The sequence below is a fragment of the Aotus nancymaae genome, unplaced genomic scaffold (genome assembly GCF_030222135.1).
Source record: "Aotus nancymaae isolate 86718 unplaced genomic scaffold, 86718_ANA_hifiasm-v0.15.2.pri h1tg000029l, whole genome shotgun sequence".
Lineage (NCBI taxonomy): Eukaryota > Metazoa > Chordata > Mammalia > Primates > Aotidae > Aotus > Aotus nancymaae.
Window position 1 is genome coordinate 52,604,545 of NW_026988442.1, and position 18,141 is coordinate 52,622,685.

Consider the following 18,141-nt stretch of genomic DNA (forward strand, 5'->3'; position numbering starts at 1 on the left):
TAACTATTTTGACATTCATTAACAATTTTATGAGGTATTACCCCATTTTACTCATGACAGAACTGAGGCTCAATCCCAGTCCTACTTAAGAATCTTTGAGCGTGGATCTGAATCGTCTGTATTTTTTGTTTTTTGAGACAGAGTGTCACTGTTGTCACCCAGGCTGGAGTGCAATGGGGCAGCCTTGGCTCACTGCAACCTCTGCCTCCTGGGTTCAAGTGATTCTCTTGCCTCAGCTTCCTGGGTAGTTAAGATCACAGGGGTGTACCACCACACCCAGCTAATTTTTGTATTTTTAGTAGAGGTGGGGTTTCGCCATGTTGGCCAGGCTGGTCTCAAACTCCTGACTTCAGGTGATCCACCCGCCTTGGCCTCCATAGTGCTGGGATTACAGGAGTGAGTCACTGCGCCCAGCCCATCTGTATTTTTAAAAACTCCAGTGAGTGATTTTGATCAGCAGCCAGGGTTGAGAACCAATGTTAAGAAACATGCTCAAGACCCTATAGATAGCTGAGTGTTCAAGTAAATGTTCCAAACTGGGCTTGTCTAACTTCAAAAAGCCAATGTTCTTAAACAATAAACTGTATTATCTGTCTTCCTCCATATCTAGCACTAGTAATCAACTGTCTGTATCAGAAGTTAAGCCAAGTTGTTGTTCTTCATTTTGTTAATAGCTAATATTTCTGGGCCCTTAAGTGTCAAAATGAAAAGCATGTTAAGTGTAATCTCTCATTTAGTCCTCCTAACACCTCAGGGGAGTAACCAACAAAGCCTGTGAGTTACTGTACCACCACACAGATCAGAGAAGAGGCAGCTCCAGGTGAGACAGCTTGCTTGTTCAGCGCCTTGGGCTTAGACTAGCTTAGAAGAAAAGATACTGCTTTCTCCTCTTGTGCCCACCAAGGGGGCCACTGCTCACCACTTGACTACCACATTACTAGGAGCCTCAGGAATTTTCCCAGTATCCCCATAATCTCCAGCTTGAACCCAACTCCTCCAACAGATTATGAAAATCAAAACCAGTGCCATCATACCTCACAACATATTTGCCTATGTCACCATGCTATAATGATTAGACCTTTAATCTCACACAATTATGTACATTTATTAATCTGATCTAATTTTCTACCTTACTAGTAGTTTCTATGTCATCTCTTGTACTCATGGTCTAATATCAGTAAATTCCTCTAATCACCAACCTTTCTTTTTTGAACTTTTTACTTTCATGTCTGAACCATAGTGCCCCCTGACTAATAATACCTGTATGTATGTTTCTATAGCCATTTTATCCCCACAGTAACTCAGGACCAAGAAGTGAGGGTAGTTGCCCACCCAACATACCCATTACTGTTTTCAAATCCTAATTCCCCTAATTCATTAATGACTTCAGCACCTGGCTCTCTATTTTCTTTGCCAACTAAATCCTTGGTTGTTTCAACATCCAAGACCAGTCCCATTGGATTATAACTTTCTCAACATCTTTGCTTCCAATATTACCCTTTCCAACCTCAGTCACCCACTCTAAGTTCATCCCCCTTGATTTCATCACAATTTACTGTACTACCCCTAAATCTCTATTTTAAGTATCTCCTCCTCCTGTGTACCAATTCTTATTATTTTAGCCTACTTAGTTCAATGTCAATAAAATTCAAACATACTCTACATTTTCTCATTATACACTTTGTGATGTCCTTACTTTCCTTCTGATTTTAATTCCTATGATTGCCACAATTATGTCCTTATAGATACCCTTAACTCCCTTCATCATATTTGCCTGGCAAAAGACCCACCAGTATTGAACTCTAGTCCAAACCTGTATCCCAAGCATCTGATAACAGCTTAAAATAAATTGTATGCGTATCTAATTTTAAAATCACTTTTACAGACACTAATATAATCTGGAAATCCTACGACTATCTGCATCCTTAGAATATGATTTTTCTCATACCTCAAAACCTTCTAATCTGCCTCCTAATCAGTGAAAGACCTTACCTAAGAAAACAGATGCAATTAACACAGGAAGTCATAAATCTTCCCATTAAAGCAACAAACTGATCAACACCCATATCAGCACTAGCCTTCTGAAGAGAATATATCCTTTCTCCTATTAAGGGATAACCACTCAACGTGTGCTATGGATCCCATCTTCTTTCTCCTCTTTTCATATTATTTTTTCTGTTAGAAGTCTCAAAATAGAAACATGCCTAAAAATCTCCTACCTCAAAATAAAACAAAAACACTTCCTGTGATCCCATATAACTCTAATTCCTGTTCCCTATAGTCTCCTTGGTAGTAAATTTGTTCAAAGTATCAATTCTGTGTTGCTGTCTCTCCTTTCTTACCTCCTTTACTCTTCTCAATCTAATCTAATAAGGCTTAGGAACCCACAATTCCAGAGACTGAAACCACCAAAAATACCCATGCTATCAAATCCAATTATTCTTTCTTCTCCTCTTACTTGACCTCTCAGAAGTGCAGGGTTGATCATATACTCCTTAAAGCATTCTTCTTTTGGCTTGCACAACACATTTTCTTGGTTTTCTTCCTTTCTGACTAACAGCTGCTCCTTAAATCTCCTCTGTTCTCACTAAATGTTAGTGTCCCAGGGCTCTGTCCTGGGCCTATTTCTTTGCTATCTGTTCTTCCTCTAGCTGACCAATGCCTCAAACGTTACTCACATGTTCGTAACTGAAACTAATCAGTGTTTCTCCTGAAATGCCAGGTTTGTCTAGCTAACTGCCTACATGATATTTCTATATGGTTATCTAATAAGTAGTTCAAATATAATGTCCAAAACAAAAGTCTTAGTCCCCTTTTCAGCTTCCTATTTCAGTAAAAGGAACTGTCATTCACTTAACTGCTCATGGCAAAAATACGAGCTTCCCTAATAGTTATTTCTCCTTCATTCAATCACATCCAATCTACTGAATTGGATGTCTTACAGAATCTACCTACAAAATATAACAGAATCTATCCATTTCTATCATCACGATCACCACTGCTACACGTTCATCATCACCAACTCTAACAAGTGCTCCAATAATAGACTCCTGGTTGGTCTCCCTGTATTACTCCTGTCCCCCTAAAAATCCATTCTCTACAGAGCAGCCAAATATGAGTAAGACCATTTCATCCCCTTTCCCTTTGGTAGCTTCCCATCATACTTAAATCTAAGGTTTGGGCCTTTGCTTTAAAAGTCTTGCATGAGCTAACCTCTGCTAATCTTTATTCTCTCCCTGACTAATTATACACCAGCCATACTATGCATAATTCAGCTCCTCAAATACACCAAGTTGATTCCCACCTTAAAGTATTTGAACTTGCTGTTCCCTATGCTAGAGTGCTCTCCCCTAATTATGGAATAGCTCAGCTCTCAATTTACATGTTCTCACCTTAGAAAGGCATTTCCTTAACATCCAATACCAATGCAAGAAGTAAGAGCCTTGTCTTTTTACCATCCTATAACTAATGTCTAGAACTACTGTGCATGGCTCTATTATAGGCACTCAATGAACAAATAAATCCCCACAGGAGCCTTATTATCATAATTTGCTAAGTGACACAACAGCAACATTAGAAATAAATCTTTCTCAAGGACATACAGTTAGTAAACGGTGAGTCTATTTCCTTGATTCAAAAGGATCTTACATGATATAAGGGACATATCAGTGATCACAAATTACAGTTGTATTATACATGTTATGAAGCAGTAAATGGTTGGGAAATGAAATATACATTACTAAAAATTTATAAAGAAAGACTAATGCTCTTTAATGCTTCTGCTAAGACTTCAAAAATGATTAAGACACTTTTTAAAAGTCTAAATTCAATAATCTATAAATTATAAATTTGTTAATCAAAAGGCATACATACGTGCATCTCTTAGAAAAATTGTGAAAACACAAAAGGGTAAATCTTACCAGAGTTAATTTTGGCCTGTAACCACTTTTTCATACACTCTTGGTGGACATACTGCAAACTTCCTGTGCACTTGCATGGCTCTATCAGCAAATTAGTTGATGATGCAGCTGCCATTTGACAAATTCTACATAAGTCACCTTCTTCTTCTTCTGAGTCCTCTAAAAGGAGGCTGGAAAAGAAGGCACATTTCCCAGATCTATCATAACTCATCCTGATTGGTTACTTCAGTTACACATAATCGCAAGCTCTCTTTTTTGATATTTCTACCCACATGTCTCTGGGTGGAAAAAAGCAAATAGTAACATCAATGAAACAATAACAATTATTATTAATCAGCAACCCTCTTGACTAAAAATGAAAAATCTTCTCACTGAGAATAAAAACTGTAACAAGTATTTTAAGAGCTTCCCTAATAGTTCTTTCTTCTTCATTCCATCACATCACAAAAATTACTTAGATCATTTGAGAATAAATGATAGGTTAACGTATTATTGGCAGAGAGTTTAAGACCTATATTTTTCTCAATGACTTTATAAGTACCCCTAAAAGACTTTAATTTCTAAGGTACTCCAGACTACTTCAAGTCCAACAGTATAAAGATAAGATAAACTTACTACTTTTGCCCCTTGCCTCCCCTCAAATTTTAGGGCTATTTCCATGAATTAAACACATACTGGCTTGTAGATTCTCATTTACGTTATCAGAATGACGTTTAAACTGACTTGTGTACCACAGAAAAAATTAAAAAGTATGTTAGAATTCTCCATCACCTGCCATTTCCTGCAGCAATCTTATAATAGTTTCCATTAACCTATGTCCTCTATTTAACTGGCCATTGTGTAATATAAATGCATAGCAATTGTTCTATATAATAATAATGGTTAAAATTCTTACTGTGTTATTCTACTGTTGGCATGAAACACGTCCTCAGTAAATTTGTAATACAGAATGCTGAACTGTTACTGAAATACAACCTGGAATATATGGATTCCTAAATTAACTTAGCAAAAGATTTGTGGAAAGAGATGGATATACAACTGCTAGCAGACTTTCGTGCCCTGTCTTAATCATACATGACCTCAAGCATAATTTATTTTTAAACACTGAAAACATGGTATTTACATTTGACCTTTAAATTTAACTTTCTTCCCTTCAGAGTTTCAATTATTGACTTGGTGGATTCAATTTTTCTGTACCATTTTTAACTTAATTGTGTAATGTCTTAAAATCCTTAGGTATGAGGAAAGATATAAAACAGGAATACAAACATATACACAACACACTCTCTCTCTCTCTCTGACAAAGTAACCAACAAATGGTGCTTTTTAAACTAACCAGACAGAGTGGTATTGACTCAATCATTTCTTTCTGAAGATAACTAAACTAACACTTTGCTCTCTGCCTACACTACTGTACTCAAATTAACCTAACCTTGAGGGCTGAAAATATGTTACTACATTCCTTAGCAGACAGCAGACAGCCTGCAATTATAGGAAGCTGCTATAATAGGCAAACATTAAAGCAAACACTACCAGAGTAGAGTAAGCCTTTCTACAAAAAAGGAAAAATGGCAAGTTTAAAAGCAGGAAAATAACCGTCACATAGTAAAATCTATCCTATAAAATGAGAAATAGAAGTATGGTAGCCCAAAGCATTATCTTATTAAAGTACAAAAAAGTCTAAAAATAACAGTAACAACTATGCTTCCCAACATTTCTATTAGGCTTTGTGAAAAAGAAAAAAAAATTCCACAACATTAACTTTATATAAGTCTTTTCCTCGAAGTGTATTTCAAATAAACTACTTTATCTCATTTTATTTTAATGCTAAGTAATTAGACTAGGATGACTAAATTAAAAGTCAGGCTGGGACTAAGATCTCTGTTTTTTGTCTTTTCACTCTTACCAGTAATTTACAAGCAACCTGCAACTCTATTATATAAAGATTTATTTGTATAAAAAGATTCTATGCCCTGAATTTAAACTGGTATTTCTTTTTCCTTTTTTTAATTTTTTTTGAGTAAGAGTTTCATTCTGTCTCCAAGCTGGAGTGCAGTGGTGCAACCTTAGCTCACTGCAACCTCCACCTCCCAGGTTCAAAAGATTCTACTGTCTCAGCTTCCTGAATAGCTGGGACTAAAAGCGCATGCCACCACGCCCAGCTAATCTTTTTATTTTTATTTTTATTTTTTTTTAGACGGAGTTTCGTTCTTGTTGCCCAGGCTGGAGTGCAATGGCTCGATCTCGGCTCACCGCAACCTCCGCCTCCTGGGTTCAGGCAATTCTCCTGCCTCAGCCTCCTGAGTAGCTGGGATTACAGGCACGTGCCACCATGTCCAGCTAATTTTCTGTATTTTTAGTAGAGACGGGATTTCACCATGTTGACCAGGATGGTCTCGATCTCTTGACCTCGTGATCCACCCGCCTTGGCCTCCCAAAGTGCTGGGATTACAGGTGTGAGCCACCGCGCCCGGCAATCTTTTTATTTTTAACAGAGATGGGGTTTCACCATGTTTGCCAGGATGGTCTCAATCTCCTGACCTCCTGATCCATCTGCCTCAGCGTCCTAAAGTCTGGAGATTACAGGCACAAGCCACCGTGCCTGGCCTACACTGGTATTTCTGCTAAATAATTCTAATATGTAAAGAACTGGGTGAGCATGATGGCTCACGCCTGCAATCTCAGCACTTTTGGAGGTTGAAGCACGAGGATGGCTTGAAGCCAGGAGTCAGACCAGCCTGGGAAGCAAAGCAAGACCCGTTTCTACAAAGTATTTAAAAAGAATATTCAGTATATACTTGGACTTCAAATACAAAATAAAGATTATTATTATTTTGTGCATCAAAATTTTGTGCATCAAATTCCAAAAAAAGGTTTGCAGTAAGAAATGTAAATAAATGGTTTGTTAATAAATCATCTTAGTAATGGCTAAGACAGATTTATTGGTAATCTGTTTCTCTTACCTACCCCATTTAGCATTAGTCTACCAAGGAATTAAGAAAGAGATTAAGATTTTTGTCTTTCTGTGTATATGTACTCCAACCTGGTTAAAATAACCTACAGATTACTTTCTGACGTAATTCACACCCCTCACTGCCTATCCGAAATTATTAATTCTTATCTGTTTACCTATGAGTGAGCCATTAGCACCTTAATGGATGTAAATGTTAAGGGAAGAAATTTCAGGCTGGGCCTGGTGGCTCACCCCTGTAATCCCAACACTTCGGGAGGTGGAGGCAGGTGGATCACTTAAGGTTAGAAGATCGAGACTAGCCTGCCCAATGTAGTGAAACCCAGCCTTTACTAAAAATACAAAAATTAATTGGGGTGTTAGCAGCCGCCTGTAATCCAAACTATTTGGGAGGCTGAAGCAGGAGAATTGCTTGAACCAGGGAGGTAGAGGTTGCCGTGAGCCAAGACTGTGCCACTGCACTCCAGCCTGGGCAAGAGTGTGACTCCATCTCAAAATAAATAAAAAGAAACTTCAGATATCAATTTTATAAGAAGCCAATTTAGAAATGAAGAGTTCTGGGCCGAGCACCGTGGCTCATGCTTGTAATCTCAGCACTTTGGGAAGCTGGGGCGTGTGGATCACCTAAGGCCAGGAGTTCAAGACCAGCCTGACCAATATGGTGAAACCCCATCTCTACCAAAAATACAAAAATTAGTCAGGTGGTGGTGGCATGTGCCTGTAGACCCAGCTACTCCAGAGGCTGAGACAGAATTGCTTGAATCCAGGAGGTGGAGGTTGCAGTGAGCCAAGATCCACTGCACTCCAGCCTGGGCGACAAAGCAAGACTCCGTCACAAAAAAAAAAAAAAAAAAGAAAGAAAAGAGTTCTTTCGCTAATATATTCTTGATTTATAGGCTTAAGACAGGCATTCAAATTTACCTCTCTTTTATTTTCTGCAATCTTTCTGGATCTCTTGAAGGTGCATTTTTAGTTTTATCACTTTTACCATCAGCTGAATTCCAACCTGAAGGAATAATATCTACAGTGATCATGACATTGTCGGTCAAATTACTCCCAAGTGCTGGGGGGACTGCAAACCGGAATAAGGAACCAGGAAGAATCCCTGCTATTCCTGTATTTCTTCCACCTTGAGCTGAATCTGATGTAGAGCCACCTGCTGTGGCACTGCTTGATGCTGTAGATGCTTGTGGTCTGTTGGCAGCAGCTCCAAAAGTATCACTGTGTGCTTCAAGGTGAACCACTTCATTTGATTCTCTTCTAAAAATATGAGCTCTAGATGGTGTATCAGAGGTAGGTATCCTTGAAGATTCATCTCTTCCCTCTCGCCTCCTTCTAGAGAACAAAGGTGTGCATCTATTTCTAAGTGAGGAAGATAACCACGGTCCTGTATTTCTACCTTCAGATTCTTGATTAAAATTTTCTGAATCTGACTCAGAGCTATGATTGTGGCTAAGAGATGACAAACCCCATCTTCGCCTAAGAAATCGAAATCCCTGAGAAGCTTCAGATGCCCTATTATCGGGAACTTCAGAAGTTGATGGTACATTACTACGGGACTGTGAAGCTGTCAAGATTCTTGGAGAAACATAAGAATTTTCAGAACTCAATGATCTTGTATTCAAAGAATCCTGGCTAGATCTTCGTGAAAAAAAAGTAGATGACATGCTAGAAGCTATGCGTGACAGCAATCTCCTGGTTGTCCGCCTACCTTCATTGTCAGAAGATTCTTGAAATGGTCTTTGAGATGAAACAACTCTTTCTGAATTGCTTATGATTGGGGTTTCATCTCTACTTGAAATATAAGAAAATCCAGGTTGTGTATTGCTTCGGGAAGATTCTGATTCTCTTGAAGAAAAATTTGATCTTAAGGAATTTCTGGAGTCCCTAGAACTTAGTATGGTCTGATGTTCAGAAGGCAATTGGTGGTTTGTGGATGATGTATTCAACTGTAAAGTGCTCACTGAGTTTTCTTTTGGTCTTGCTCCTTGTGAATATGAAGGAACTCGGTCTTGAATGTCTATTTTTGAAAGAAAGTAAAGACAACCAATTACATGAAATAATTTGTGCATTATTATTTGCATTTATTAACCATGTTGAGTGCCAAAACAAAGCACTGGATTCAAACTGAATACTGTTATATTGTAACTACAGAGTTTACTATTATTATAGAAAAAACATATTTCTCTTTCTATTCTTACTGGTAAAATCCAGTACTGCTGTGTAGAGTCAACATTACAAATATATGTAAGAAAAACGTATTATGAGCTTATGAAAAGCAAACATTACTTGATAAAATTAAAACAGCTGAACTCATTGATCAGAAATTATTTGATATGATACAATAATATCTAGTATTTAAGTTGAGACAATTTTAAACAGCCCAAATAATACAATGTAAATGACTCTTAAAATGATTAAAAGCAAAATCATCCTAGGGAGACTGTTTTCTAGATTTTTTTCACTCTGTGCAATAAATTAACAAGTTGTTTTAAACCTTTGTAATTTTATGATAATTTTTCTTTCTTTCAGGTTAATAGCAGTTTTTATCCCTGGCTTCTCATCAGAAATACATTTGCTTTTAAATATTGGCTAGGAACTATGAATCAGAATAGGGCTGTGACATCTGCACTTTTGAAAGGATTCCTTAAGTAGTGGTTTAAATCTTCAAATAAGATGAGAAATACCATAGGATTCCTTGCAAAGAAACTACCCTATACACCTTGTGTAAGAGCTAAATTAATACTATGCTAATACATGAAGATTTATGAAAGGGTAAATGTTAGGAACTAAATCTATTTCTATCCTGTACTTTTATACTCCCAAACCTTTTATACTTTTATACTCCCAAACCAGAAGCTATCGATACTGTCTACTAAAGCTCTACCATCCAAAGCCAAGGAAGTAAAATGTTTTCATTTGTTATAAATAGAGCAAAGTTTTGCCTCAATAAAATAAATTAAAATAGCCTAAACCTTTTTTATTTTTTTTGAGATGAAGTCTCGCTCTGTTGCCAGGTTGGAGCATAGATGCGAGATCTCTGCTCACCACAACCTCTGCCTCCCGGATTCAAGTGATTCCCCTGCCTCAGCCTCCCGAGTAGCTGGGACTATAGGCACACACCACCACACCCGGCTAATTTTTGTATTTTTAGTAGAGACAGGGTTTCATCATGTTGACCAGGCTGGTCTCAATCTCCTAACCTCATGATCCGCCCACCTCGGCCTCCCAAAGTGCTAGGATTACAAGCGTGAGCCACCACACCTGGCCAAATAAACCTTTAAAAACAAAACATCATTTCCTATTATGTAAATCAAGCTCCATTTCTGCCTATTTGTCAACTTCAATTAGCAGCCTTTTTTCTTCCGTTACTTAGTATGATAGTTTAAGGCTATGTACAATGATACAAAGTGTGGTTGTGTGCAGGGCTCACGCTTGTAATCCTAACACTTTAGGAGGCCGAGGCAGGCGGCTCACCTGAGATAAGGAGTTCAAGATGAGTCTGGCCAACATGGTGAAACCCTGTCTCTACTAAAAATACAAAATTAGCTGGGCATGGTGGCACATGCCTATATTCTCAGCTACTTGAGAAGCTGACGCGACAGAATCGCTTGAATCTGGAAGGGGAGATTGCAGTGAGCCGAGATCATGCCATTGCACTCCAGCCTGGACAACAAGAACAAAACTCTGCCTCAAAACAAACAAACACACAAACAAACAAAAAACAAAGTGTGGGTCTTGAGGTCAATTTAATAAAACTAGAGGCACATTCATGTTATACTGAAGTAATTCCAAATTATGCCTTAAAATGGTGATTTCAACTTTTAGTTACTTCAGAATAAGAAGTAGTTACTTATTAAACTACATGTTATAGGCAAATTAGATTTGGGGATTTAAGATTTAGTATGTTACTTTGTAACACAGACATTCATAAAAGGAAGAATGCAAGTAAACAATGTAAAGGTAGATGGAATCTAGATACTCATATTCATCTGCTGTACTTCAAATTATTTATTTTTTAAGGTCAAAATAAGTAAAATACTAGAAAAAATATTAAGGTATTCTGAAATCTTCATAAGATAAAAGATAAACTTTATTCCTTTGCACTGTTGTTTTAGTAATAAAGAGAAAAATGGAACATTATGAAATAAGCTATACTTAATGTAATTTATACATACATGATGAAGTTGTGAAATCGCCACTTCGGTGACTATAATCCATAAGATTACTAATAGAGGAATCTGTTCTTCTCTCCAAATCTCTCCTGTCTCTCATTAAGTCTGTTCCAAATGACCCAAGTACCACTGATGAAGATCTAGGAACTTGATTATGCCTCCAAGATGAATCTTAAAATAAATTAAGTTTTATTTCAGAGAAAACTTTCAAGGCCCTGGATGATAAAAACATCTTCAGTAATACAGAGGAAGGTTACTGTTATTTATAATCCTCTTGTCTCAGCCTTCGGAGTAGCTGGGACTATAGGCGCGCGCCACTATACCCAGCTAATTTTTGTATATTTAGTGGACACAGGGTTTCACTGTGTTGGTCAGGCTGGTCTCAAACTCCTGACCTCCAGTGATCCACCCACCCAGGTGTCCCAAAGTGCTGGGCCAACGCATCCCCAAAAGTGGCCAACACGCCCCTACTTTACTGGTATTTATTACGAGAATCCCCTGTTATATAGTTATCAGAAACAAAATTCAGTAAAACATAAAATTATTCACAAATGAACTAATCACTTAAAAAATTATTTCCTTCTCCAAACAGTCTTCTCTGCCTAACACTAAAATCTACCCCCATATATGACGTCAATGCCTTAGTCACTTCCCACAACATCTACCTACACATTCTGTAAAATGATTACAGAACAAAAATGTAAATCTTTCCAAAAATAGAGAATTTCACAAAAAGTCAATGAAAGTGATGCTGGAGAACTGACAATATCAAAATTAAAGCCACCTGGAAAGGGAAAATATCAACAATACAGTTTTATCAGAATTATTTTTAGTGCTATCACAGTTGATTAATTCTCTACTCTAGAATTCTTTATTCTAAGAATTAAAGTATTGTTACAGTTATCAAAATTTTATTAGATATGATTTCATTTAAAAGTAAAAATTAAGTCTCAACTTCTTTCCTTCACTATTTACCTTGATATTTGATTCTTTCTTCCCTAATCCTAGTAGCCTTAATAATTCATCTTTATTAAGAGAAAAGGCCCAGTGTATTATGTTTTCACATAGCAGAAGAGAACAAAAATATCTCTGGCACAGTGGTGTTTTTCTACAAAGTTACTGTCAGTCTGTTCTTAGCCATAACGACATTCTTAATATCCTTCAGATGGGCACTGTCTTTCCCATGGCAGTCCAGCTTATCAAAACAGACAGGAATTGCTTATACCACTTCAACTGGTAATACATAAACATTTAAAGAATTTTACCTCCAATTGTGTCATCATAATCTTTGACTCCTCTTGAACACTGGCACTAGCTAACATTTCATTTGAAGAGGAATATGAGTAGGACGGTAGCCTCCTGACCTTTCCACAAAAGATCTTTTCAATGTGTGTGAAAAATATGTGTCTCTGAGTACAATACCAGGCACGCAGCTTTATGGATAGACCATCCAAACCCCAGAGTGGTTAGGACCTCGCCCAGCACCACACATCTAGAGGACTAAAATTGTGACTTTCTAATTCCTTGTATAGAACTCCTACTAAAATACCACCGTTTTTTTCTAATTCAAGAGTTTCCATATTTTTTGTTTGTTTGTTTAAGAGACAGTCTTGCTCTGTCTACCAGGCTGGAGTGCACTGGCATGATCATAGCTCAATGTAACCGCAAACTGCTGGGACCAAGCAATCCTCCAGCCCCAGCCTCTCAAGTGGCTGGGGACTACAGGCATGCATCACCATGCCCAGCTAATTCTTAATTTTTTTGGTAGAAACAGGGTCTCACTATGTCGTCTAGGCTGGCCTCAAACTCCTGGCCTCAAGCGATCATTCTGCCTTAGCCTCTCGAAGTGCTGGGACTACAGGTGTGAGCCACCATGACCAGGAGAGCTTCCATATTTTCTGAAAATATTACATACTAAAATGTTTATCATTTATGTAAGACATGCTTAAGAAATATTTTAAACACATATCAGCAGATTTAGCTTTCCTTATAACAATATAATAACCAAAAGAATATACACATTTACCAATTTGATTACCATGTAACACCAGCTATTCTAATTAAAATCTACTAATATCCTGTTTATGTAGGATATCTATATCAAATATACAAGAAAAAATGCAGAAGAGTTAATATCAGTTCTAGCACTAATTTAAAGTAAGATTTTGGAAATTCCACTACATTTCTGAGCCACTGTCTTCATATAAAATCTACTTTCTTCATTCCGAAAACAAGAACAACTGTGTTATACACCTGGGGGAAAAAACAGGCTTAAAATACCTACAGAAACTTAATTCTTACCTGATACCGCATTTAAACCATTTCCAACATTTCTCCCAGCTGAGGTAGTACAATTTGTACAAGAAAGTTTAGGTCTTTTTGAATCATGATCCCGTTGCTGGTTCTGTGATCTCGAGCGTGCTCCCTGAGTTATCTCGGATTCATTATACCATGAAGATTGAAATGGTGATGCAGATGCTGATGCTGATGTAGACTGTAAGTTCAAAAAATATTTTTAAACAACAAAAGGCTGCATTCAGTATTAAATTTAACCCACAATCCTCTAATAAATTCCCATAAACGTCCATTTTTCTACTGTGTAGTTCGTTGTTTCTTTTTTGAGATGGAGTCTCACTCTGTTGCCCAGCCCTGAAGTACAGTGGCACCATCTTGGCTCATTGCAACCTCTACCTCCCAGGTTCAAGCAATTCTCCTGCCTCAACCTCCTGAGTAGCTGGGATTACAAGTGTGTGCCACCACACCAGGCTAATTTTTGTATTTTTAGTAGAGACAGGGTTTCACCATGTTGGTCAGACTGATCACAAACTCCGGACCTCATGATCCGCCTACCTCTGCCTCCCAAAGTGCTGGGATTACAGATGTGAGCCACCATGCCCAGCCTCTATTATGTAGCTCTTCTTTAGTCTTTGTTCCTTCTACCCACTTGTCCATTTACTATATACTATAATTGTACTTTGCTGGGCTCTCAATCTGATTTAGAGTAAGTTCTCTTTTTAACTACATAGAAACACTTGGTTATGCAACACTGAAGACCAATAACTGTAATTATTTTATCTGGTTTAATATTTCAAGTTTTTTTTTTTCTTTTTGAAAATGGAATCCTTGTTGCACTTGTTTCATATTTCAATATTTTTAGAAACCCTGTTTCCTCTTAGAGGTAGACAGAACACTAAGCTATAAAAAGATTGTGAATTACCCTACTATGAAAATCAGATTTTTCAACTAACATCCTTGTTCTGATGCCTAGTCTCCAGAATACAGTCATGCAACACTAATAAGGGTATGCTAAAAAAAAAACCAAAAAACAAAAAACCTAACATCAGAAATTTCTTCAACAGTCAATCAACAACTAAAACAAGTACATTTTAAAACTTGGCTCATGGTTTTCTATTTTAACATATATGTACACAAAATAAAGCTCATAACACAAATACCACTGATAATGTTAAAACTATTTTACTTCTCCCCAATTCTTTAATTGGTTAAGTTCACTTACCACAATGCACTAAAAAATGGATTAGTTTGTCTCCTTAAATATTTAGGTTTAAATGACAACATATTTCAACTACAATTATTGAAAGTGTACCATTCTTTTTACAAAATTGTTTCCATCATGGCAAAGTACTTACTAGGACAAATACACACAGACAGGACACAGATAGACTAAGAAAGACACATTTGGCATATAATCTAAATGGCTCAGAGATAGTAAGGACCTCTAAAACAAAAGCAATTTTTCTGGATATAAAAGAAAAACAATTTTTTAAAGCATGTTACCATGGGTTAAGTATGTGGTAAACAGTTTATTATACTAAAGAATATTAAAACGAAACCAAGTTCTTTGAAGTGTTCTTCTGTTTAACAAGGGTTAAAATGGAATGCATAACAGGCCATAATTTCAGTCTACATTAATCTAAAATTCACATGATAAACACAAGAGCCCAAATAATGTGTTCCATCAAAGCTCTAAAGTACAGCTAACAGATAAGTAAATAAATAATTGTAATATAAATAAGTACTATAATAGTAGATACAGTGAAAGTTTTACAGAAAGAGCCTATGTTTGAAGGATGCAGAAGAGTCAAAGAAGGAGGTAACCTTGAGGTTCACAGGGTAGGTAAAGGAAAAAAGACATTACAAATAGACAACATAAAAAGATGTATAAGCCATTTTACCACCAGATATTTTGGTTTTGTCTTTTTGAGACAGGTCTCACTCTGTTGCCCAGGCTGGAGTGCAGTAGCGTAATCACAGCTCACTGCTGCCTTGATCCTCCCACCTCAGCCTCCAGAGTAGCTGCGACCACAGGCACATGCCATCATGGCTGGCTAATTTTTATTCTGTAGAGACAGAGTCTCACTATGTTGCCAAGCTGCTTGAATTCCTGGGCTCAAGCAATACTCCTGCTTTAGCAAGCATCTCAAAGTGCTAGGATTACAGGTGTGAGCCACCACAGCTGGCCTGGCTTTCTTCTAAGACATATACTTGATCTTCTATTATACTTCAATTATTAATTTTTTACATTTATTTTTTGTAGAGATGGGGGTCCCACTACGTTGCTCAAGCTTGAACTCCTTGGCTCAAGTGATCCTCCTGCGGCAGCCTCCCAAAGTGCTGGGATTACAGGCATAGGGCAATGTACCCAGCCAATTATGCTTCAATTATGAGAAACATACTGCATGCATTCAGGGGATGTATTAGTTCATGTTAACACTGGAGAAGGAACTTTGAAAATAAAGTAAAAGGTGCGAGGCTGAAAAGTTGGGAATGGGCTATCTCAGGATTTCGCCCATCCTTTGCCTAGAGAGTATTTTGTAAATTGAATATGGCATTTTTCAGCTTAGCACAAACTTAGCCTCACAAGCCTTCTGTACCTAATATTACAGACATCTAATCGATAAACTGGAGCTAGCGCAAGAAATGAAATTAATCTGATATTTCAGAATCAAACCATTTCATGTGCCATTATCATCAAGGTATCAGGGACCTTGCCCTGCAGGCCAGTGGTTCTAAAATCTCTGGATTTCAGAGACCAAAATAAAAATGTTTTAATTTAAAATTTAAAAAGAACTGTCACTTTTGATCAGTAGGAAATCTAAAATAGCAACTAATACCTAATCCTGTCTCCAATTTTTAAAAAGGCATTTTAATATACTCCCAAAACCTGAAGGATAATTCAAAATGAGTATTTTAAATTGGATGCATTTGTACTTGAACAAACTCCATAACTTGTTATTTTTCCCATTTAGGACACACTACATAAACTTACTGAATAGCACTTCTGCAAACATGATTTTGGGAACTAACAAAGGGGAAATACATCATGTCTACTACTATACAGAAAGACTTTTAGAGGCATGTGGAAGATAAAATAGATGAAATTAACAGAAAGAAACCAATTAGGAAGTCATTAGAATAGCCAGAAATAAGTCAGTGTGAAATAAGTAATGGGAATAGAGAGCAATTATAAAAGATAAAAATTCATCAGATTTAGGGACAATGTGAGAAATAAAGAAAAAACAGTTTTTTGGTACTGTCTACTGGTGAGATAAAGGACTATGCCATTCATTAAAAATACCAACTATAGGAGAACAAATTTAGATAATGAATTTCATTTTTGATTCCTGAATGCAAGTACCCAAAGGCTTACAGACACTCACTGTTCATTAAACAATTTTCGTGACTCATGACACAACATGTAGATTGTATGGCTATATCTGAGACAAAAAAATGTTTGTTAATATCAGTATATAGGTATACATACCAGTATAAGTAATGTCAGTATATAGGAGGAAGGTTTTGGCTAGTTTTGCTATTGGCTTAAGTTCAAAATCAAACCTTTTCCTGGTTCCTACAATCCAATTTTGTCCCTTTTTGTTAAAATAGCCTCAGTCTGAAACAATTAGTTTTTTTCCCTCTGAATTCTTTGAACAATTAAATAAAGTGTTAGATTCATTTAACAATGTATTATCTCTTCTGTTGTCTAGAATTACAGGCCAAATGAAATCAGGGAGTAAGTCTGTCTTCAAAGTATACTACCCTGGGCATAACGAATTGCTTAAACAAGTAGTTTTGGAGTTGTTTTTGCTTTTTGGCTAGTATAAATAATGCTGCTACAAACTGTAAACTTTTGTGTGGATGTATGTTTTTAATACTCTTGGGTGTAACTGATAGATCATGTAGTAACTTGATGTTTAATATTTTAGGGAATTACTATTTTTCGAACTATAGGTTGATGCTAATAGCTGTGATGGCAGCAGCGGCCCATCTGGAGTGGCTACCACAAACGCCGGCCGCAGCAGGGGAGGCGTGGCAGGGTCTGTGTGCTCCATGGAGCCAGCAACAGGTGGGAACCCCAACCACTTCCAAGTTGGTACGGTGGGAGCCCTGTGCTCCCAGGCCCAGATGTGGCTGCAGACCTCGGTATTCCTGTGCTCTTAGGAGCCTGGGAAACCTCCCTTTCCCCGACAGCTACTGCTCGGAGCAAAGTTTGGGCTAAGCTTGGGCGCTGTCAAGACCCAGCTGTGTATTCGCATGCTCGGGGTGATACCAACACACCAGCCTCCTGGTACCTTTGCCCCCTCTGGACTTTAGGCACCAAGAAGCACAGACAGAGGCCAAGGGGGTACTGAGGGCAGCTTGGCATGGACCTGTAGACATCCCTTAGTACCAACAGCCTGGGTGCCACAAACAGCAGCAGGAGGCAGACATGCTCTTGGGTAAAAAGGTGCAGGTCCCCACTGAAACCCCACCTTCAAACCAGGGATGGCCTGAAGGCTGGGCTGCCAGTTCCACAGTCCAGAGTGAGAACTCACGGCACTTACTCCAGGCCCACCCATGGCCTCCCATGGATGAATCAGCATGCACTTCCTCCCCTCTGAAGCCCATAAAAATCTCAGACTCAGCTAGATGTCAGGCCAATTTGCCTATGGACAGGAGCTACCCACTCCTGCCTGGTCTCCTCTCTACTAAGAGCTACATACTCATTGGGTTGACCTGCCTGAGGAAAGAAGCTACCCACTTTGGGTCTCCTGAGAGCTGTGCTACTGCTCAA

At 37.8% G+C, this 18,141-nt stretch overlaps 1 protein-coding gene across 7 annotated transcripts in view; it reads right to left on the reverse strand.

The window, feature by feature from the left end:
• The window catches only part of MARCHF7 (membrane associated ring-CH-type finger 7), a 56,025-nt gene that overhangs the window by 12,315 nt on the left and 25,569 nt on the right, over positions 1–18,141 (reverse strand). For 4 of the 7 annotated variants that reach the window (XR_010344595.1, XR_001107883.3, XM_012454849.3 and 1 more), the window contains exons 3-6: positions 13,368–13,560; positions 11,070–11,237; positions 7,813–8,911; positions 3,921–4,090 (exon numbers count right to left, since the gene is read on the reverse strand). Coding sequence is in view for 4 of the 7 variants with exons in the window: in XM_012454849.3 (XP_012310272.1) it covers positions 3,921–4,090; positions 7,813–8,911; positions 11,070–11,237; positions 13,368–13,560 (1,630 nt within the window). In the remaining 3 variants the exon portion in view is untranslated. The remainder of the gene's footprint in view (positions 1–3,920; positions 4,091–7,812; positions 8,912–11,069; positions 11,238–13,367; positions 13,561–18,141) is intronic. The other 3 variants (XR_010344596.1, XM_012454850.3, XM_012454851.2) reach the window with 1 other exon arrangement.